Genomic DNA, 21,254 nt, shown 5'->3' on the forward strand with positions numbered 1-21,254 from the left:
GGGGGAAGGGATTATTGTAATTGTCCGGAATCTCAATGGCCATTTGGGACCCACCGTCCGTCGTAATTTTGAAATCGTTGTCGTCACCACCACCGCCTTTGCTTTCTCCTCCGTTCGCCGTCTTTTGTGACGCCGCCGCCACGACTACGGCGAGATTCGCGAAGGATTCTCTGTGCAGATAGTACTCTTTCGCGATTTCTTTGATGCGGCGACGTTTGCAGAGGGCGACGAGAAAATGGCAGAGCGCGAGGGACACGAATGTCGCGAGGATGACGCCATACACGACGTATAATTTCGTACGTTGTTGAACGCATTCGACGTTGCACTCACTCATGGTTGAGTTCGTGGCCTGCATGGGAGTAGTAATATGCATGGCTGCAACCATTTTCGGGGTCGGGTCACGTGGCCAATTATACTATTTGGGACATCACCTTATTAAAATAGAATGTAAAGTCAACATTTTTACCAGTGTTTCGCGTGCAAATAACCACTTGAAAGGAAGTGGTTTTTTTGTAGCTAAATGTTTTGACCTGCAAGAAATGCAAGGTGCAAAAAACTACCCTCTGCCTCATATTTTGGATTAATATAATACGGCGCGTGGCTATATAGCGCACATTCCTTGCACTTTCAACCAGTTTCGTGCACCTTGCATTTCTTGCGTTTTTTGCTTTCCAGTGCAAGAAATAGCGAAAGAAAGTGTTTTTTGCAGATATGTTGACCTGCAAGAAATGCACGGTGCACAAAACTACTTCCCACCGCTATACTTTATATAACGTATGGAGCAAATTTCTTGCACTTTCATGCAGTTTCTTGCAAGTCACATTTTATGCGTTTCTTGCTTTCCAGTGCAAGAAACGAAACACTTATTTTTTATTAAATATTTATGACCAATAATTTTAGTAAAAATAACTCACTCGCTCATAAACACACACTCAAAATCAATGGTTCAATTAGGCACCTTTTTCTCAGTATGTGCTCCGGCTTGCTAGTGGGTTGTGTAAATGTGACAGGAAATTGATCCCCAATTCCACGAAATTTTAAAGCGGTACATATGCTCCAAAAATTGTGTGTAGGTAGATAGTTAGTCAATTATTGTGTAATTTTTGATAATTCGCTCTATTAAATTCAAATTAATAGGTACGAATGTACGAGAGACGACCCATCCACCGGTTGAGCGGACAAACTCGCCCATGTCCAAATGAGACCCGAAGTAGACTAGTTCATAGCCTCCAGAGAAAGGACAACTTTTTCCATGCATGCATATTTTCTCCGTTGTTTGTTTCTCTCCAATACATCAAATAATAAGTACATAATACGTACACGTTATGGTGCTCGTCAAGTTTATTTAACTTGAAACCCGGTATTTGTACGTGGACATACCCACGACCATGTAAAATGTCGCCCTTTACGGAGAAAACAAGTGCCTGACATGCAACAGTTTTCTCTTTGTCGATGACACTCTTCACGAGTAAATATGTAAATGGGGACATTCATAGTTTCATCTGTAGTGCAAAAAATACGGTTGCGAATTTTTTTGGCAAAATTTATTCCAATAAAAGCCATAAACAAAGGTCAAACTTGTCAAATTTATACATAAAAATTTTCAATTTTAACGTATTTTATTCCAATAAAATCCTAAACTCAAATTCAATTTATACAAAAAATGTGTGGGTTTTAATGCTGCTTCTTAAAGGCAAATAATTTGCATACTTGCGAATTTTTGAGCCAATATGGTTTCTCAAATCAAACTTGCAAAAATTTCAGTTTTTACGCTGTTACAAGCCAAGCAGCTCATGATGAATCATCCAGAATATTGTTAATGCCAATGGGTGAAAGGTTCCATTTTCTCGGTTAATAAATATGTCGTCCTCCTCCGTTCGACTATATCGCACAGACACCACCACCACCTCAAGTTCAGTAGTTAATTTCGTGTAACAAATTGCGTGCAAAACTTTGGCTACTGGAGGATGCACGAAACGAAAAAAGACAATACAACCACCCAACCACCAATTTCCCCCCGGTTAATATGTTTCTCTTATAAAATAAGTTTGGTATTGTTCAAATCGTAACCCGTGCGAGTGAGCTGTTGTGCTAAACAAAGTGTTTGAATGGCACTTAAATATTATATGTATGACGTGCATTTTTTGTTTGTTTGTGTGCAAATTATGAGGTTCAAAGAGGGAAGATGTTTGACATGATTGTCGTGTGTGGTTCATACATGTAATAGATTGAAGAGATATTGCTTAAAATAGGTGAATGGATGAGGGTGACTATTTCAGTTCAGATAAGTACAACGCATGTAACCAAGTGGTGAAGGCAGTGTGTCCTATGTCAAAATGACTAATTACTACTTTTGCTCGTTGAAAATTTCTTAACACTGACATAACTGACATGTTTTTAGACATTTTTGACTTTTGACCTCGCTCACACGGTCACTGGGGTGGCGCAGGTTGAAATGACTTATTCCATTGGACAACTCTTTGAATATATTATCGATTTGAGTCCTCACATGATGTCGTTTTAATTTAAGAAAATCATGACCTGTGACTTGGCACCGTGACCTTGTAAACTGCACGGACTGCAATGACAATTATCTAATCAGGTGGACTCTTGACCTAAATGAGCTAGGTTTAAAGTTTCAACTCGGTACACATATATGTCGTTGTGTTCTCGGGTTATTGAACCAACAGTTAGACCGTCAGACGTACGGACGGACTGGCGGACAGACAGATGGACATATCTTATAAAGAGCTTTCACCCCTTAATAATTGAATGCTTATGCACATACCTGTTAGTTGGTTAGTTAATCAATGAATGAGTAAGTGACATAAAAATTTTCATGTCAGGATAATGATCAAAATTACTTTTGTAGCGATAGCAGAAACGTTTTTATAAGACTGCTAAAAATAAACTTGTTTATCCTCAACAATACATAGTTTTGTCCTTATTTCACTAGTGTCAATGAGCATGCGATGGTTGTGTCGTTTTTATAAAGTGGCGTCAGCCGCTTTATGTTATCGCTTTTTAAGCCTGTCTGTCCGTCCGTCTATTTGCAGGAAATTTCAAGGTTAGGGATATCCAGAGCTTGGGTACTTTACCACGTCGTACGAGGGAGGAAAGAAAGCCTGAGGGAGGCAGGTGAGTAACAAAGATTTCAGAAACTCAGGTGCATTACCTAAGATTGTGTTTCTAGGTAGGTGGACGTAGAGATTAGGAGAGCCCTTGACCCTGCCTACATAAGTATCTCTGCTTTCTTGGATGATGGGAAAGCCAAAAGTCTCAAATTCCCCACTGCCTCCATATGTACATAAGATGTGCATTTTATGCGAGGCTGATCGTTTTATGATGCATACTCTGATACAATTTATACTCCAATTTATGTACATGAGAGATGAAACAATGCGAGCGAATATACATTGGACAAAAATCTAGCAAACCTAAAAGTCTCAAATTCCCCACTGCAGAAGATGCCATAATGTGAATTAAAATTGGACAGCAATCTTTAAGTCAGCTTCTTTTTTATTACTCTGAACACCACGTCGCGTCCTCATTGTTCGCCATGTATCTCACCCACTGCTCCACCTCTGCAATTTTCACATGATAATTCCCACTTATCATAAACACTTACTTATCAAGACTAAAATATTATTCAATTATTCACCATTTATTCTCAGATAGACGCCCGGCGAATTTTTAGCAGCACAACTTTCCCCCCACGATACGGCCCCGATCAACTCCCACAGCTGCGTCCTCTTCTCAGCGATGAGGGGCCCCCCACTATCGCCCTGATTAAGCAGTAATTAATAATATGCACAAAACTACCCATATTTTGAACTGTTTATGTATCACCTTGCAAGAATCTTTACCAGCCTCCTTAAATCCTGCGCACATCATTCTCTGAAAAAAAAATCGGATAAAATCAGTGTTTCTTTTTCTTGCGGCGTTGCAAGGAACCACTTTCGGCCCGAAAAACTGAATATAATACAGGCCACATTTCCACTTCACTGATTAGTAACTTGCGCCACAGTAAAATTATAACATTGGCGCAAGTTATGTGCATCATCACCTGAGTGAACCTGTCCTCAAAGAATCCCTTGCACTCGTGAAAGGTGAAGACTTTGACGTCCAATTTCTGCAAGGTGCCCATCGTGACGGAGGCGTTGCTGGAGTTGAGCCCCCATCCTGCGACCGTTGCGCTCTTCCCCTCGTGCTTGTTGTGGTACGTGGCGGCGTCGGGGAAGCAGGCTGGCACCGTTTGCGTGTACTTCCCAAAGTCAATCGGTTCAGTGAGCTTGATCAGGGCTGAGAATAATTATTAGGGGTTAGGCTACCAGTCAGTGGCCGCGGAAGCGTGGGGACAGAGGGACAATGTCTCAAAAGTTATTCAATGTCCCCGTCATCATCTGCGCATGCCCCTCTCTCCTCAATCATACAATGTTAATGTCCCCACGGCTTCCGCCCAGTGTCAACAATTCTGGGCTTCCTGTTCACTTTTGGGATGTTTGATTTACAGTAATTACAGGTCTTGTCAGTTTAATCGACTTATTAAAATACGTAGAAAAGTGGAATTCCACTAGTCGAAAAATTGGCACAGCATATAATATCTGCGCCGAATGAACTCCTCATGAATGGTTCGAGAGAGGCAATATGAGATTTATGCAAATGAGGTGACTGGAAAGCGAAATCCTTTATTCGTGAAAGAAGATCGTTCACCTCATTTGCATAAGTCTCATATTGCCTCTCTTAACTCAGCTCTTACTGGGCCTTCTGTGTCAACCTTCTAGACTTTCGGAGCAGATAAGCTGTGTCAATTTTTCTACTAGTGGAATTTCACTTTTTTTGCATATTTAAAAACTCGATTAAACTGAAAAGTAATGTGGGTCTAGCTGGTCACAGTTCCAGCAAAACCTGTTTAATTTCGCCCGCATTATTACGCAGCAGAATATTCGCACACTTCAAACGCTAAAAATTAATCGTAAATTTTTCCAATTCTCAAACCCATGTTAAAAAGTCGATTAAAGATTAATCGAATAAAATTAATTCTACAAACAGCCTGCTACGTGCAAAAACCTTGACACGTGTAATCTGCGAATCTCCCAATGGTACTTACCAACGTCAAAGTCATTCGTCCTGCAAAAAACAGGAATAATTACACAAAATGTCTGCAAACTTATGAATGCAATTATTTCCACCCACTGTCTGACGTAGAGGGGATGAATGAAATACTTCTCGACCGAGAAACGGATCGAGTTCTGCTTCGCATCTTCCGCTTGGACGGCGTCGAAGGCCGTGGCTTCATCCCCACCCTGACCGGAGGCCACCTTGGAGGACGTCAAGTCCATGAAATGACCACCCAGCACGATCTGCAAGTTGTCCTTCTTCATGTACGGCCCCTTAAAACAGTCTGCACACATTATTTGCCAAAATTAGCAACGTTCTTTTGCAAGGGCAATTTATACAGAAATATTTATCACGCACGAGCAGCAGTGAGGATAAAACGGTCATTGATCACGGTCCCACCACAGAACGGCTTCCGAGTCTTGGCGGTGACCAAACTGAGCAAAAATTGAGAAAAATTGAGATTTTCCTTACTTATTTAATTAACAAGTTATTTTAAATTACCCCGCAATCCACGGAAATTCGCCTCGTTTGGCATCCTCACCCCCCACAATTCGGTCCGCGTTCGGTTTCCGGCCACAGTCTGATAAGAAATCGAGGCTTATCAAGATGATGACAATTTCTTAATCACGCAGTTTTTCAAACTTACTGCAAGTGTCACTCACAGAAGCGGAGAAAGTACTTGGAAGTTCGGGAGCCGAGCCTGAACAAATATTTAGGAATCATTTTTCAAAAGCTTATTCTCTCCCCAACTTGCCCCAATATTATAACTTTTAACCATGGCGCAAGTTAGTAAGTATAAACGCAGCTAACTTTACCCTGTGCTGCACAAGTCACGGTGCACTTGAGCTGCCTCTTGTTCTCCTTTTCGCCCGACTTGTACGTGACATAAAGATCTCTGAGGCGTTTCGTCGCCGACACTTCGGAGGGGCCGGTGTCCCCGCAAAACTTGTCGTAACCTCCGACACCGTCCGTGACCTCGAGGTACTCGTCCTTGCACTTGTCCTCCTTCGTCGTTCCCGTGTCACGCGCCAACTTGAACTTCTTACACGACAAGACTGGAGAACAGTCGTCCGTTCCCTGTAGAAAAAAAATGTGAAAATTCCATCTGCAAAAATGTGGAAAAAGTGGTGGCTACAATAATGTTCCAGTGACACTTGGTGTTGGGCGTTTTCATGATGTCATCTTCCGGCTCGATGTGCATCGTCGTTTTCGACTTGGTAATCGTGCTTGATTCCGAACACTCAGAATTAAAGTCTCCCACGTAGCGTCCTTTCAGGTGAAAAATTTGATTTTTAAAATAAATTATCTTTTAATCAATTAATTATTTCCCACCATTCGAATCCTGATCCTTGTTGGGGCCTTCCTACGGAGAAAAATGCCGTGCAAATCCATCACAAAATGTTACAAATATTAATTTGCGAATAATTAATGCCCACGTGCAGAGTTTCATGGGTGCAAATAACCGTTTGCAAGAAATAACGGTAACAAAGTGGTTTTTTGCAGCTGTTTCGATCTGCAAAAAATGCAAGGCACAAGAAACGACTTCCGCCGCTATACTTCATACGGCTAGTGGTTTGATAGCGTATATTTCTTGCACTTTTTTGCAGTTTCTTGCACCTCGGATTACCCTCATTTCTTGCATTACAAGAAATGTAGCAAACCCGCAAGAAACGAAACACTGTAACCAACTTACGCCTTCTCTCTTGTAGTTTTTATCAGGTTTCCAGTCGCCAAAGGCGTCCAAAGGGTCCCACGGTTGCTCCACGTGAGAAGTGCGAACTGAACCGAGCAAAAGTATGGACCACGCCGCCGCTGTCAGCACGAATGCGACCCTTGTCATTGTAGGATGCAAATTCCAGGTTGTTTAATAATGTACCTGCTTGCACCCACCACGGCAAGACGGCGCAGAATAGCCAAAATTGTTTACAATTAGGTACCAATTGTTTACGTTTGTTACAATTTCCGGGATATCGGTGACCCCAAATCGGTAAGCGATTCACAGTACGACCAGTTATAACTTGTCCCATTCCTGCCTGGTAATTATTAAGTGCTTTTGTTGTGATCTCATTAAAAATTCATAACATGGGCATTTAAATTTTGTGTTGACACTCATGTATGACGAGTTACTTTTAATGACGGTGGTGGTCAGCTAGCTATTCCGTATGCAAATTTACATGGCAAAATTAGGCCATTTTTCTGTAGAAAAGACATGCAAAATTCTACAGAGCTCGGCATACTTATTTATACAGAAAGTTTTACAAAAACGGCCAAATGCGTTCATTTTTCATACAGGATCGCATTTTTCTGCCGCAGAAGAGCAGAAAATTTCCACTGAATTTCCTACAGAAAAATTGGCACATTTTTTTTTGCAGATAAATTTTCATACGGGATCGGATTTAAAGCACGCATGCATTTTTGACTCCATAAAATAATGCATAGGATACACAAATAAATTCAAAAGGTCTTCATATTTTTTTTTCATAATTTCATTTTTTACTGAACATTTCTCTAATATAATTCTTCACTCTACTTTTCAAGATTCTTCTGCTTCATCATTGTCATATTTTTTCACTTATTTTTTGCAAATATTGCGTCAAAATATTTTAAAACAATTGATTCACTCATTTTTTTAGTATCTAAATAAAGTTCGTTTCCGATTCGTTAATTATTTATGCTTACAATTAACTGGCACAATCAACAATAGTTATTTAATAATCCCATTTTCCACACCTGCTACACACACAGCTAAATTTGCACTCGTATAAAACAACACTTGTTACAATTTCTCTGTTAACTTGTATCTAAATATTTTTGTCTAATGTAACGAGCACGACGTCATTATTGTTTTCTCTCTGAATTACAAATCACTTCTACATAGATCAGTTTGTATTGATTAATTAACTAATTAGTTAATTATTTAATTAGTCCTTTTTGTTGTATCAGTAGCTAAAAATTACTTATTACAAATATGGCAACAGTTGATTTTTCATTTTCAGACTACGGAATTGATTACCTTGTTAATACTCTATCTATCCAAAACTAGTGTAAATCTATCCTCTTCTTCGTATCGATGATGATGATAGTCGTTCCTATTTATAATTACGGTATCACTAAGACGTCAATCTGACGCCGTTCTCGACGCCACAGCAGCGACCAAGGCAGCTCCTCGCCCACTCCCGTCCTCGGACAACATCAGATCGAACTTCATATCGGGATTGACCAGCTTTTGAATCGCGGCAGTCATCAGGTTGTGGAAACAGGGGTGGAAACGGTACCTGGAATATGGCCACAAATTTATTAATAGAAGGTCAATGGAGGCGGTAGTCTTTAACTCGAGTCAGGGCTTATGTATCTGTCATGTCTGTCCGAGAAACTATAGCGCCGAAATGGCTTGACCGATTGGCTTCTCATGAAAGAATGCGTTAAAAGTGAATAAAATTTTGAAGAGGACTTGGTCTCTGCCTGACTCGGGCTATATATGAAGTCTGCACTGTAGGTTTTTTTCACTTACACCGACCCATCCACCGCCACGACGGCCTTCTTTTCCCCAATCTGATAATAATCATTATTAAGAACTTTACATACTATGGAAAAACGTAGTAACAGCTCTTTGCATATCTCCTTTGCGTTGTTCTCCTCTTTGCTCTGAACCCACCACTACCACCACCACATACCAACATGTCCTCTCTTTAATTTATGTGAAGATAAATAATAAAATCTGAGTTTGTGAGCATTTCTCCACCCCCATTTTTTACTAAACAACATGAATCCCTTCCGGCCAGGTTCCTCCCACAACATACAACCCACAACACCCAAGAGAAAATCGTCTCCACCAAAATCTCACAAAAAGGCCGGCACTTCCTCCAAAAAGTAAGTTTATTTGTCATTTGCTTATGTATGATTAATTAATTACTATTGTCACATGTATGTCAATTTTGTGCAGCACTATTGCATCACCAAAGAAGAAGAAATTGGAAGTGGAAGGCAAGACTCTCAAGTTGCTGGGAAATTTGGAGACACTGAAACATCCTCTCTCACTTCCTGGTTACTTAAATCCAGTTGGTGCCGTTGATAAGGAGAAAAAGAAGGTGAGAACAAAGAGGACTGATGCAAGGGATGATGATGATTTTTTCCCTGTGGTGTGGACTTATATCCCCATCTCAGAAGATGATGACATCGTCCCACCACATGATGATGATAATAGTGCCGGAAAGGGGATTCACCACCGATTCGGACCTCTTAGAAAAGAATTAGCCTGCAGCTATGTACACCTAACTGCACGTGTAGGAACAACAAGATCAGGTAATACCTTTTATATATTTATCCATAATTAATTGGATAGAGTTTTTTTACCGATGGAGCATCATTTTACATTGACAATGTGAAGGACAAAGACCCACCAGTAGCCATTACCCGTACACTGATTGGACGTTGTGATGACAAGGAAAAGAGGAAATTTGAGTCTCACTTGCATGTAGCTGGATATGTTGCCTATCTTCTGGGACTTCGAAACCCCATACGTCCCTTCAAATCCCCCAGAGGTTGGAGCACAAACAAATGCACAAATATTGCTCACCTTGATTCAGAGTCATGGGGTAAAATAGTGGAGTTTATCAAATTATTGTGGGGTGTGGAGGTTATGATTGTTAAAGTTTAATCTGGTTTAGTTTCAGCTTTAGTCTTGTTTAGTATGCATTATATACTACTTTTACCGGTTTTCGACATTTTTATAAATTTTGTACTTTTTAATGAGCATTGAAATAAACTAAAATTATTGCTCTACAAAATTAAATTATTTTGACCGAACCTTGAAGAAGGGAGTCCCGTCCATATCTACTCCCCGAATACATTTAGATAACCTACCTTGTTGAGGAGGCAGGCCAAACCGGCGGAGACGAGGTGGGCGGCACGACGCGAGACAACCTCGCACACGTGGCGAACAACGATGCAGTCTTGATCTGTGACGGGTTCGGGGATGCCGAGTTCCTCGAGGAGCTGTGAAATTCATACATAAATTAAGTATTTCAGGCTAATTAAGGTCATGATCTTTATAAACTTTCTGATGGCTTACGATCTGACGACAATTTGTCCAGTCGCCGACCTTGTCCCCTTCAATCTCTGAGATGTACTTGGTGTGAAAAGCTCCTCGCTTGAAAATCTCGTCCGCACCATTTCCCCGGAAGATGTGACCCTCACGGGTCAACTTTCTGAGAACTAGGCCAGCTATGTCTCCCATATACCTGTAAATACACATGCCAAATATGTAAATTAGTCATAATCCATCGATATGAATCCTTTCTTTATGAGACTCACATCCCGGAAATCATTTTTTCGAATATCTGTTTCCCAGGGTTGATCGATGTCTCGTCCACTTCTCGATCGTACCCGGTGTAGATAAAGTCTAGGCATTTGTTGTCTCCGAAGGCGCCCCATTCTGCAAATATGTTTCAAAATTACATGAAAACTTTGCCCCTGAAAAATTTCTAGCTCAAAAAATGATAATTTCTTACCGGTATTGATAATCACTTGCTTTGGCTCGTTATGATCCTCATTCCAGAGTTCGACCTTGTCCAATTTTTCGATATAACAGGCATTCGTACCCGTTCCAATGATAAGTCCAATTCGACAGTCTTGGTTCTTGTACGCACATGCCATCAGAGTTCCCGTCGTGTCATTCAAAACTATGACAGATTCATATTTTTATAACAATTTTGCCCCCAAAATTTCAAAAATTACTCTTCTTTTCAATAATTTACCTGCCAACACATCAATTTCGACATCCCCCCTGCGACGAATTGCCTCTTGCAACATGAGGACGACGTCCTTCCCTTCCACCCCCGAACAATTAAATCCCTTCGTCCACGTGACCAGAATCCCCTTCGTCAATCCTTCCTGCCTACATACATAAATACAAATAAATAAATTGACACATAATAACACAATTATCTCATCTATTTCGAACAGTGTTTCGAATGCAAGTAACCACTTGCAAGAAAGTGGTTTCTTGCAGCTATTTCGACCTGCAAGAAATGCAAGGCGCAAGAAATTACGCCCGCCACTACACTTCATGACTTCAAAGTTTCTCACACTTTCTTGCATTTCCTGCTTTGAAGCGCAAGAAACCAAATCCGCGAGAAACAAAACACTAATTTTTTCAAATTACCTGCAAGGAAACGAGAACGTAAAGCCCAGCGGAATCTTGACATTCTCCACTTTATGTTCATGCATGAAGGTTGATAGGCATTGAGCAATATGGTCAAAAAGTCCGTCTCCCGGTCCCACCATGACCGCTGTGGGGACGGCGTAAATCTTGGAAACCATCTTCGCCGTTGTACTTCCTCCCTCCAGATCGATCAGTAGAACACGAAAATTCGTCCCGCCGAGGTCCAGGGCGAGAAATTTGCCTTTCTCTTGCCCATTAGGGAGGCAGCGGACGTATGTCGGGAAGCACTTCACGGTCGCCGAGGAATTCGTCTCCTTGCCGAGACCGAGATTGATCTCTTTAAAAAATAGAGTTAAGAGTACTTGTTAAACTATGTAATGTTATTTCCGGTTTCTAATATATTAATAAATGAATTCCTTTCGTTCTTGGTATAATATATCCAGAAAGATTATTTTATCTTACCGTGGTCCAACGCGTCCATCACGCGACGGAGCGTCTCATCCGAAATGATCAACTCCTCGCAAACTTGCACCACTTTCTCGGGCACGCTCATCCTGACGTTTCGATTTCAAACCTGAGGGGCCAAAGACAAATAAAACCTGGTCAGTAAGTAAACTTCTCTCTGGACCAGCGTGAAATTAAATTGGTGAGTGACTGCTCCTATTGAGAGTGACGTTGTTAACCAAAATCCCGAGTTATTTATGACTTTGCCTATTAACGTGGGTAAAGATAACGAGCCATCAACATTGCTCCGGCTCTGGAGATAAGACCCATACTAAATAAATTCCATAAGTAAAACTATATGGATCAGGAGATGAAACAATAATTAGAGTGTAATCAGGCGGTTTGTGTGACTTTTGCTGACGTTAGTTACTTGGTACAATAAACCTTTAACCATAGCTTCCAATAGGACATTAGTCTACATACCCTAAGTTTATCAACAACAGTGATTGATATGACCACTCAAAGTCATTACGTGAGCAATTGATGAAGTCACAAGCCCGAAACGTCACTACTTGAACAAATCGTCATTAAAAGCACTGACAATTGAATCGAATAGCGGTCTCAATTTCATAATTGATTGAATAATAATGCCCACTTGTTTGTTACCAGATATGTAAATCACTTGAATTGTTATGTTCGCTTTAATTAATTCCTAGCAATTTGCAATTTACTTGTTTCAGGAAAACTCAAGTGCCCATGTTTCCAGGTTTTTTAAACGATTACGTAATTTGGTACATAAACTTACTTGGCAAATAAGTTCTGAAATTCTCTTCTAATAAATTTGCTATGCTGCAGACCACCGTTTGACTCTGACAATTTTGACTACTGAATCAAAAAGAGGATGACAATGGAGCACATGAAAGTCCACCAGCATGTGACATATGGCAAAGAGGAAGTCGTTGTGTGTACATAATCATATCAAGTAAATTGTACTGACAGTGAAAATATTTAATGTTTATCATCATCAACGAGAGCCTCAAGCGTACTAGATATACGATAAGACCACGGTCAACTCAAAGTCCCATGTGAATTTCATGGAAAATTAGAGTGACAACATTAGTCACGTAACTCACACATTAAATATGTAACGTAACTGAAGCGCAGATTGACCACGACACGATACAAAAAATCGTAAAATAACGCCCACCACCACCATGAAATAAAATCCTATTATCTTTTCTACGAATTCTCGGAATGCATAAATACTTAAATAGTTTGCCGTAATTGTTCTCTCGTCGATAAAAAAAATCCATGCATATGTAATTATATTGTATGCAAAGTTATTAACCGGGTGTAGAAAATATTAAAGTCTATAATCATTCAATGTATCTGTATGTACAGTAAACTTTAACTTATGCAATATGTATGTCATAAATACGTTACATAATCCTATTGTTATGTCAATTCTCTCAGTGCATGATGGATTATTTATCCTGTAGCATTAACTGATTAGCCAAATATTATAGATTACAAACACACATTTCGGGCTAATCGTGACGCAGCATTAAAAAAAATATGATTTAACGAGCTTATGATTACAAACATGAGGAAATCGACTACATATGCGGAAAACAATACAAATAATACAATGCAATACCTGAATTAGTAGCTTAACCTGTCCAAAATTCTCCAGAGCTCCAGTTATCCAGCAGCGTGTAGTGGAGAGACGACGCGATGAGACGAAATTAGTGCCGAGATCTCTGCCTGATTGAGGTTGAACACGAATTGAAGCCGGATTTGGAGATGAGTTGCACTTTTAGCACAAATTTTCAGCATTACTTACTCGTAGTAGCAAAGTAAGTATTTCAATCACGCAGCAGCATCACATCCCACCCAACACGAAATATTATGCCATGTACACAAGTATAGACGGGTGAAAGAAATGGAAATATTGTTCCTATAAAACACGTACGTACAACCAAACCACCTTGAAATTAATCTAGCAGAGACCAATTATCCGTATATACGACCAGAAAAAGAAGAAGCAGGGTTTCCTTCAACCAAACATCACCAACCAATAACTATTTAAATACGTACGCACACAAATAGTTGATGATTGAGCATATCAACTAAAATATGGATGAAGCTATTTATGTGCCAACTATTAAATGAAACGGGGATCTACTTATGTATGTATTTGTAAGCTACAAATATCGCTCGTGTATTGTTAGGTATTCTCTTCTGAGCTTTTACATAGTGGTTGATGTGATTTGGTGCAAAGAACTGCTATGTGCATTGCATGATGCACTATTTGGCTGCAAGTGGAGATAATAATTATTATTTATGTGCTACACAATATCGTTACAGTTATGTCAATCACGAGAAGAGAGAGCAGTCGACTACACTATTTGCAGTTCTCCATCTCAATTTAATCGTCACTTATTCATAACTGTTTTACAACACAATATTGAAGAAATTCTAATCTGAAATTGTAGTTATTTCCAGCACCCACGTTGACACAGCACTTGTTCAGTCCACATTGTTGTAAATAAATATTTAGTTCGAGATCTTACAAGACATTACACTCCACTTGTTCCGATTGTACTTTGAGACGGCTGAGCAAAAGTGGAGGAATATTACGAGGCGACGATGACGAAATGAATGCTCGTCATGTGGAAAAGTACACATTTACAGACTTTTGATCTCTTTCTCTGTTCCAAATAACGGAAACACAACACAATGCATTCGGAGGACAGAGTTGTCTGGCTGGATTCGGGCAGTAGTAGTATTCGCATTCATATCGGGATACGTATGTACGTGCATTCGTATCATCATGTGGTGTGGGATTGCTTTTTCGGTTCCTTTCTGCCACGGGATATGGGTTGATATAGGCTAACTAACCCACTCCAAGGAGGGAGACACGACACGGGCATTGTCGGGGAAAGCACGAGACCAGACAAATGGAGAGAAAGGCCGCGTGTTCGTCTCTCCCATGCGACCAGGTTCCCATTTATTTCCAAGCACAATCTGCGTACTGTTTTTACGTATTATCGGGAGACGCACATTCGGCACAATCTACATGCATGCATACGTATAGCAAATGTGCGAATAGTGGACATGTTATTGTTTTCATGGGATATTTTCATGCATGCAAAAAAAAACTATCCGTTCAGAACTTACATAACTTGTGCGTGATTGGTTTCGTATATGTCTCAAGTTTTGGATCAATCTTGTCTTGATCTCATTCAGCGGGTCGAGATAGGTACATAAAATTTAATGACCATCTCAAATGTCAACTTAAAACCGTGTAATTTACGTATGCGTTGTTAACTTCAAGGTTGTCTTTCGTTTCATTTCATGAATTGGAGGGGAGATTCGCATTCAATATTTAGTTGCTAATATTATGATTAGTTTTTAAGTAGTAAGCAGGAACAGGCATGCATTACAAGCAGTCAAGTCAAGTTACATGTCATGTCGTCGTGTCATCAAAAATTGTGCGGCGATGATGGGCGGATATAATTTCGTGGTAAGTACATAAAGAGTTCCTCCAGAATATTTCTAAATATAAAATGCGAGATGATACGTATGTATGTACACAGTTGACAGTCGGTTGGGCAGACATGTAATCAGTCATCAAGTAGTAGCAATAAATAATGAATGATATTGCACGGTAATTCCACGCAGAGTCAGAATGCATGGCATGATATGTACATGGGCTGATAATACCCAGCAATGCTTCAATTTCACAGATTATACCAAATACATACTTGCTTTTTATGCCAAATTACAGACTTACAAATTGTAGATATTCAAATTATTGGGGAGATCACAGGTGTGGTGGTGTGTCATTATTATTATTATTACGGATATCTAACTAATAATTGAGGTTTACTAACGTATGCTCACAGATTTTTATCAAACTAGTATCCATCGATCACAAATTTAATTAATATTAAATTTGCAAAAGGCACAATCTCCCAATGCGCAGGTTTGGCAAAGTTATCTGTATCCGAAGATTTGACGGAGATATTTGCATCCAAAGAGGAGAAAACACAGTAAATTTGCAATGCAAAATTTGTCAACATTAAGGCGCGTTTTTTCTTCGGATGCAAATATCTTCGCCAAACCTGAGCATTTGGAGATCGTGCCTTTTGCAAATTTCATACCCATTAAACTTGTGATCGATTGTCAATCGATAATTGACACTAGTTTACTCAAAATCTGGGAGCATACTTTGGGTGACCTCCATTTTACGTACATACGTAATTTGCCAGTCTCACATTTATGTATGTATGACCAACCTCCAAATAATTCCTCAAGGTTGTCCAGCAGAAATCCCGAATTTATCGAATTGCATGCCCACTTGAGACGACTCTGGACATTAAATATGGATACATTAGTTCGTCCCCTATTTACCTGTCCATTCCTCCTTTTATGAATGGGATGTATTTAGTCACATGCTTCGTTACGGCGTGAATGGCATGGACAACGCGTGTGTCGTTCGTTGGGTGTGGGAAACATTGACATTTCGCAGAATGGAACTGATACCATTTCGAGTACTCGGAATGTTTGTAAATAAATATCAATAAATGTGGCCAGAAGAGTTGTAAATAAATAATTAATTCCGTCTCAAATTGGGGTACATATTTATTTATCCGAGTAAAAGAACGTCTATGCATATTCAAACACAATTTTACCGAGACGAGGCCATAATCTGCAGGAAATGAAGTAAGGAGATTATTAAATATGTACAAAAATCTGCCTGTCTTCATGTTAATAAACTCACCTGTGGTGACACGAGTCGCTTAAATTTTAACTTTTTGCAGTCGTTTATTCCCAGGAGGACGGATAAGTAGCTGATCGCCCACGAATTCAGGGAAAGTCGTTGCAAATCTACATATTTTATGATTTTCATCATCATTTTCATTTTTCATTGCATTTTCATTAAGTAAAGATCTGTATAAGGACCTATTGACTCATTCCCAAAATCGTAAAAATCAGCACATTTTTAGTCGTTTCTCGTCTCTGGGAATTAATTCTAAAATGCTGGACCACAAATTTGTAGAGCAGGTCGTTACCAATTGTTTAAAAATATGCACCCCAGATTTTTAGAGATTTTGAGGGAAGAGATCTCAAGTTTAAGAAGCCTTCAGAAAAATTTAAACTCCTCAAAACTAAAAAAATTCACTCCCATTCCATTAATTAACTTACTAACTATAAATCAGTGGTCCAGAATTTTAAAATAAGTTCCCAGAGCCGAGAAATGACTAAAAATGTGCTGATTATTTTGATGATTTGGGCAAGATTGCAAGGGCTAAGTAATCCCTCCATAAAATGAACCCAACTTACTCTGTAGCCTCCCAATATACGGGTGATACCGGACCCTATCGATATCCGGCACGTCAAAGATATTCTGACAAATGTCAATCGGTATCCCACAAACCCCCGCGTCCGTAAATTTCCCATCCGCCACGAGTTCTTCCAGGCCTCCCAACCTCGCAAAAACCAGCCTCAACATCTCATCGTCCACATGCTGAACACGAAGCCTCTTCAAATTTTGAAACTTCCTGGTCAGCACGTTCAACTGTGCGTGCGGACAGTACGTGACCCCCTCGATGACCAACTCTTCCAACCGATTGGCACGAAATCTCGCCTCCTCATCGCCTCCGCCTCCATCCTCACACGACTCATCCGTCACATAAGAATCATTCAGAAGCAGCGTCTTCAACCTGGGCAAGTATTTCACCACGCCATCCACCGGCCCGCAATACTTGTGGAGGGACAAATACTCCAAATTCCGCAGGGTCGGAAACTGATCAAAGTTTTCCGCGTCATAATCCGGGTGAAAAATCAGGATCAAAGTTTTCAACGTGGCCTCCAAACTCTTCAAGAGAAAGTAGAACGCGTACGGTTGCACGTCCGGGTGGAGCTCGAGGCGTAATTCTTTTAGCGGAAAATTCTTATCCATCAGTGCGAAAAGTTGGGCGTTATCCAGCGCCGCATTGATGTGGATGTAGGACAATTTCGCAAACTTGATTTCCGGGTAGGCAAAAATTACGTTGTAGAAAAGCCCGCTGACAACTTTATCTGGACGGACGTAGGTGGGCCAACTGGGGCAATAAATCTCCTCCAGGGAGGGCATCGCGAGGAGGAGTTCTTTCAAAATGGTGGGACACACGACCTCCTCGGGCGGCGGGGGGGACGCCTTGTATGGTTTTTCTATGGAGAAATTCAACTTTAAAATCCGGATCGTTCCTAAAACCCGGGTGGAACCGATCGGAAGAAAGTTGGCCTCTCTTGGAATGAAGATTCGCACACTGAGTTCCTCCAAAGAGGGGAGTTTTCGCGATAAGATGTCCCACAATTCGGGTCCCGTCCACTCAGTTTGGTGCAGTTTGAGACATTTCACATCCGGGCCGAAAGTATCGAAGAAGATTTGCATATTGCAGGAGAGCATGGGCACGTCGGGACCAAATTCGTAGCTGTCGCAACAGTAGTTTTCGTCGAGTTGGGTGATATAAGCGGTCACTTGGGCGAGGGAGGCGAATCGGATTTGAGTCTTGCTCTTCAGGATGGAGGACGCCTCGAATTCCCAAGATGTGCAGACCAAGCGAAACTGCTTCAGTTCGGTGTATGAAAATTCCATAAGGATTTGGCTCACAATCTGGAAATACAGAGAATGCAATAATGTTTCGGATGCAAGTAACCATTTGCAAGAAATGACGGCAAGAAAGTGGTTTTTTGCAGCTATTTTGACCTGCTAAAAATGCAAGCCCTGCGCCCGTGTACAGGGTCAGTTTTAGTCTAAAAATTTGATTTTTTACCGTGGGGATGAGCATTGGATGTGGGTTGAGGTAACTGCTGTACATGATGTCCTCAAAGTCGTCGTCGCCATTATCTTCACCGTACTCTTCCTCCTCCTCCTCCTCCTCCATTGTCAAATGTGACGAAATAATTAGACACGATACAGATTCACTTTAGAAGAAGAGTAATAAGTATTTATTAATTTGACAGGACAAGAAACAAGTGTCACAAATAGGATACGATATTTTTATCTTGATATGTTATTTACAATTAAGCAGCAGCGAGGATATAAGAACTACGTGTCAGGACGGACATTGCAGATTATCTCGTGTAATGCATACGGTTCACTTCTTCCTCTCAACATAAAATTCTTGGCGAATGTCCCATTGTCCTTTACGTAACAAGAACACGGGAACATTTCCCTGTTCCGTACCCTCTAATCCTAAGAAAATACATACATATGCAAATCTATACTGCATCGTATTTATATGATTCTCACCAAAGAGTTCATTTCATACAGAGCGTGAATCAAGATACAAAACTCACTTTTATTTTTGATATAACATTTGTTAGAGAGACCTGGGATTATTGGAATTTGCATGTGTTGTACCCAGATAGTCAAGGAACAGTTCGCAAAACAACTTTTAGTTCTGTGCATCAACATGCCCCCACTCCCCCCCACGGAGTGCGAGGTAGCCGTATTAGAGTTTTCCAAAGATAAATTGTACCATAAAAAATTGTTAAGAAACTGGCGACAACTGAATTCAAGTGCCAGTCAAAGCCATGTTTCCAGTGTATTAAATGGCACTGCCATGAAGAGGCAGGGATCATTGGCTAGGGTTCCACCTCCACCAAAGTGGCGTCCAAGATCAGCCAGAATCGAGGATGAGTTGTACTATATTGCAAATTCTAGCAATAAGGAAAATCCGTGAGCCCAGAAAAGTACGCAAAATGTTGGGGCTGAGTCAGGCAATAGTTTTTAGGATCATTCAATTTGACATAAATAGATTAGCGCGGAGGAGGACCTTGTGTACGCCCCCAAGCCGTCTTACATCAAGTTTTTCGAAGCAACTTCGCGATAACTGTTTGAAAACTTATTTTCCCGAAATAAATTTTTAACTGCAATTGCTCTTGACGAGTCGAATGACATTATTCAGATAGATTATTTTGGTTTTTATTACTTGAAGCAGAGATTTTAAAGCGGACGGCTTGGGCGCTAAGTGGGTTTTGGAAAACTTTTCAAAACGAGTGGAACAAAATCACTCCAAAAAATTGTTAAACGTGATACTAGCGTACAAAAAGCGATTGCACCTCGTTAGACAAACTAATGGGCTACACATTGAAGCAATTTACAAAATTCACAAACGAGGAATAAAGCTGTAGAAAAATAAATAAAAGTGAGTTTTGTATCTTGATTCACTCTCTGTACATCTTCTTATTGTATATACAGAACACACATTACAGCTAAATCCTGCAATATTATACGCTTAACATGAAAAAGAAACTGATAAACAAAACAAACTTTTCATCTGTTCAAACATTTCATGAACTGGAAGCCGCAAAATTCACAAAGTCCCACACATTACATACATACTTACAATAAACTTATACTCTATACGTTATAATGATGACGATAATCGCATAGTAAAAGTACACACGTCACCTCTTGCAAAAAAACTTGTCGCTGTGCCAATTTCTAAACTTGTGCTCATCCATCACCTACAAAATTCATATATGCAAACATGTAACATTTACACTTATTTAGCTGCATAGAAAGATACGCCTCTCCCCCACGCCGTTGCGATACCGGAGCGGATCCAGCCTCAACGAGAACGGAAAGGCATACACCTTCCCCTCATTCCCCACCCCTTCAAAAACCATGTTGGGCAAGGTCTGGTCCAAATGCAGGACCTTCAGCTTCACCAGATCCGCCACGAAGCCCAAATTTCCTCTGTAATTTATCAACGTGAGGAGCCTCAATTCCTTCAAACGTTTCGAAGAGGGGAACTCCCGACAGAGAATGTCGTCCGGAAGGAGGAACTTGAGGTAGAGCCGTTTCAACGTGGCCCCCACTGAGGAGAGGAGGTCGTGCAACATCGCCACAGTAATCCTCGCACAACAAATGTCCAAACTCAGGTCGGTCAAGGGAAACGTTTTCATCCGCAAGGCGTGCACCTCACTCGGCGAAACTTGGCGGATCGGGAGGGCGCAAATATGGGTTAGTTTCTTCAATTTTATCTCATCTTGAGAGAGCAGCGTGTGAAAAACCATGCGTGCAAAGCTCTGTTCAGGATTACTGCGAAAATTAAACGTTTCCAAGTTCGGGGAGGCGATGAGGAGTTGAATCAGGAACGGTTGTATGGTCCCTGGATCCAGCCTGAAGCTGAAATCGTCGTCCGGATGGCTTCGCACGTCCAACGAGAGGAATTTCAGCCTCGGCCAGAACAGAAATTTTGAAATGGTCGCCAGCCTCGTGACATCGTCTCGCTCCACGTTCGGGTAAACGCAGTCCTCGCCAGAGACGCGGCCTACGAACGAGAGACTCTCCAAGTTTGGCACCCCGTCGATGATAACGGGAAAATTGTGCCCCATCCAAAAACACTTGCGAATTTCGAGGGTTTTAATGTAGGGTCCGAAAACGGTGAAGAATTTCGCCATGGGCTCCATCATTGGGCAGGTCGCGATAATGGTAAAGTTTGGGTGGACGTTGAAGGCCTTCTTC

At 40.7% G+C, this 21,254-nt stretch overlaps 4 protein-coding genes across 7 annotated transcripts; 1 reads left to right on the forward strand and 3 right to left on the reverse strand.

Annotated features, from left to right (window-relative positions):
- Positions 1-3,155: 3,155 nt before the first annotated feature.
- Positions 3,156-7,486, reverse strand: LOC110853210 (transmembrane protease serine 9). Its single transcript, XM_022101459.2, has 13 exons — positions 6,815-7,486; positions 6,454-6,484; positions 6,257-6,390; positions 5,937-6,198; positions 5,768-5,821; positions 5,623-5,701; positions 5,479-5,555; positions 5,197-5,404; positions 5,111-5,130; positions 4,067-4,302; positions 3,850-3,897; positions 3,662-3,785; positions 3,156-3,584 (listed from the first exon to the last, which is right to left on the reverse strand). Exons 1-13 carry the CDS (start codon positions 6,959-6,961, stop codon positions 3,523-3,525), a joined length of 1,482 nt encoding a protein of 493 aa, XP_021957151.2. The 5' UTR covers positions 6,962-7,486; the 3' UTR covers positions 3,156-3,522.
- Positions 7,487-7,602: 116 nt separating this feature from the next.
- Positions 7,603-14,406, reverse strand: LOC110852866 (hexokinase type 2). Of its 4 annotated transcripts, none has more exons than XM_022101000.2 (10): positions 13,386-14,404; positions 11,747-11,858; positions 11,285-11,621; positions 10,878-11,017; positions 10,632-10,802; positions 10,435-10,555; positions 10,193-10,361; positions 9,985-10,116; positions 8,633-8,673; positions 7,603-8,396 (listed from the first exon to the last, which is right to left on the reverse strand). In XM_022101000.2, the coding sequence occupies exons 2-10, from the start codon at positions 11,835-11,837 to the stop codon at positions 8,240-8,242; spliced, it is 1,359 nt and encodes a 452-aa protein (XP_021956692.1). In that variant the 5' UTR covers positions 11,838-11,858; positions 13,386-14,404; the 3' UTR covers positions 7,603-8,239. The 4 variants fall into 4 exon arrangements, 3 of the variants coding, with proteins under 3 accessions (XP_021956692.1, XP_021956693.1, XP_021956694.1); XM_022101001.2 differs by lacking the exon at positions 13,386-14,404 and adding an exon at positions 12,534-12,709; XM_022101002.2 differs by lacking the exon at positions 8,633-8,673 and having other exon boundaries at positions 13,386-14,406.
- Positions 8,856-9,625, forward strand: LOC110852867. Its single transcript, XM_022101003.2, has 3 exons — positions 8,856-8,991; positions 9,065-9,423; positions 9,509-9,625. The coding sequence occupies exons 1-3, from the start codon at positions 8,885-8,887 to the stop codon at positions 9,556-9,558; spliced, it is 516 nt and encodes a 171-aa protein (XP_021956695.1). The 5' UTR covers positions 8,856-8,884; the 3' UTR covers positions 9,559-9,625.
- A 1,944-nt stretch (positions 14,407-16,350) lies between the features above and the next one.
- LOC110853492 lies at positions 16,351-21,214 on the reverse strand. The gene is made up of 5 exons (XM_035854499.1): positions 18,801-21,214; positions 18,553-18,703; positions 17,078-18,392; positions 16,515-16,621; positions 16,351-16,442 (listed from the first exon to the last, which is right to left on the reverse strand). The coding sequence occupies exons 2-5, from the start codon at positions 18,661-18,663 to the stop codon at positions 16,422-16,424; spliced, it is 1,554 nt and encodes a 517-aa protein (XP_035710392.1). The 5' UTR covers positions 18,664-18,703; positions 18,801-21,214; the 3' UTR covers positions 16,351-16,421.
- Between the last annotated feature and the right edge of the window lie 40 nt (positions 21,215-21,254).

Source organism: Folsomia candida, unplaced genomic scaffold, assembly GCF_002217175.1.
Source record: "Folsomia candida strain VU population unplaced genomic scaffold, ASM221717v1 Fcan01_Sc008, whole genome shotgun sequence".
Classification (NCBI taxonomy): domain Eukaryota; kingdom Metazoa; phylum Arthropoda; class Collembola; order Entomobryomorpha; family Isotomidae; genus Folsomia; species Folsomia candida.

Coding starts and splice junctions, on each gene's coding strand:
- LOC110853210 (XM_022101459.2), bottom strand. CDS start 6,961: ATGACAAGGGTCGCATTCGTGCTGACAGCGGCGGCGTGGTCCATACTT. Junction 6,485..6,814: donor AAAACTACAAGAGAGAAGGC/GTAAGTTGGTTA, acceptor TTTTCTCCGTAG/GAAGGCCCCAACAAGGATCA. Junction 3,786..3,849: donor CTGGTAAAGATTCTTGCAAG/GTGATACATAAA, acceptor CTGCTTAATCAG/GGCGATAGTGGGGGGCCCCT.
- LOC110852867 (XM_022101003.2), top strand. CDS start 8,885: ATGAATCCCTTCCGGCCAGGTTCCTCCCACAACATACAACCCACAACA. Junction 8,992..9,064: donor GCCGGCACTTCCTCCAAAAA/GTAAGTTTATTT, acceptor AATTTTGTGCAG/CACTATTGCATCACCAAAGA. Junction 9,424..9,508: donor TGTAGGAACAACAAGATCAG/GTAATACCTTTT, acceptor GACAATGTGAAG/GACAAAGACCCACCAGTAGC.
- LOC110853492 (XM_035854499.1), bottom strand. CDS start 18,663: ATGGAGGAGGAGGAGGAGGAGGAAGAGTACGGTGAAGATAATGGCGAC. Junction 18,393..18,552: donor ATCCAATGCTCATCCCCACG/GTAAAAAATCAA, acceptor CTGTATTTCCAG/ATTGTGAGCCAAATCCTTAT. Junction 16,443..16,514: donor AGCGACTCGTGTCACCACAG/GTGAGTTTATTA, acceptor CATTTCCTGCAG/ATTATGGCCTCGTCTCGGTA.
- LOC110852866 (XM_022101000.2), bottom strand. CDS start 11,837: ATGAGCGTGCCCGAGAAAGTGGTGCAAGTTTGCGAGGAGTTGATCATT. Junction 10,362..10,434: donor GAAAAAATGATTTCCGGGAT/GTGAGTCTCATA, acceptor GTGTATTTACAG/GTATATGGGAGACATAGCTG. Junction 10,117..10,192: donor GGACAAATTGTCGTCAGATC/GTAAGCCATCAG, acceptor TGAATTTCACAG/CTCCTCGAGGAACTCGGCAT.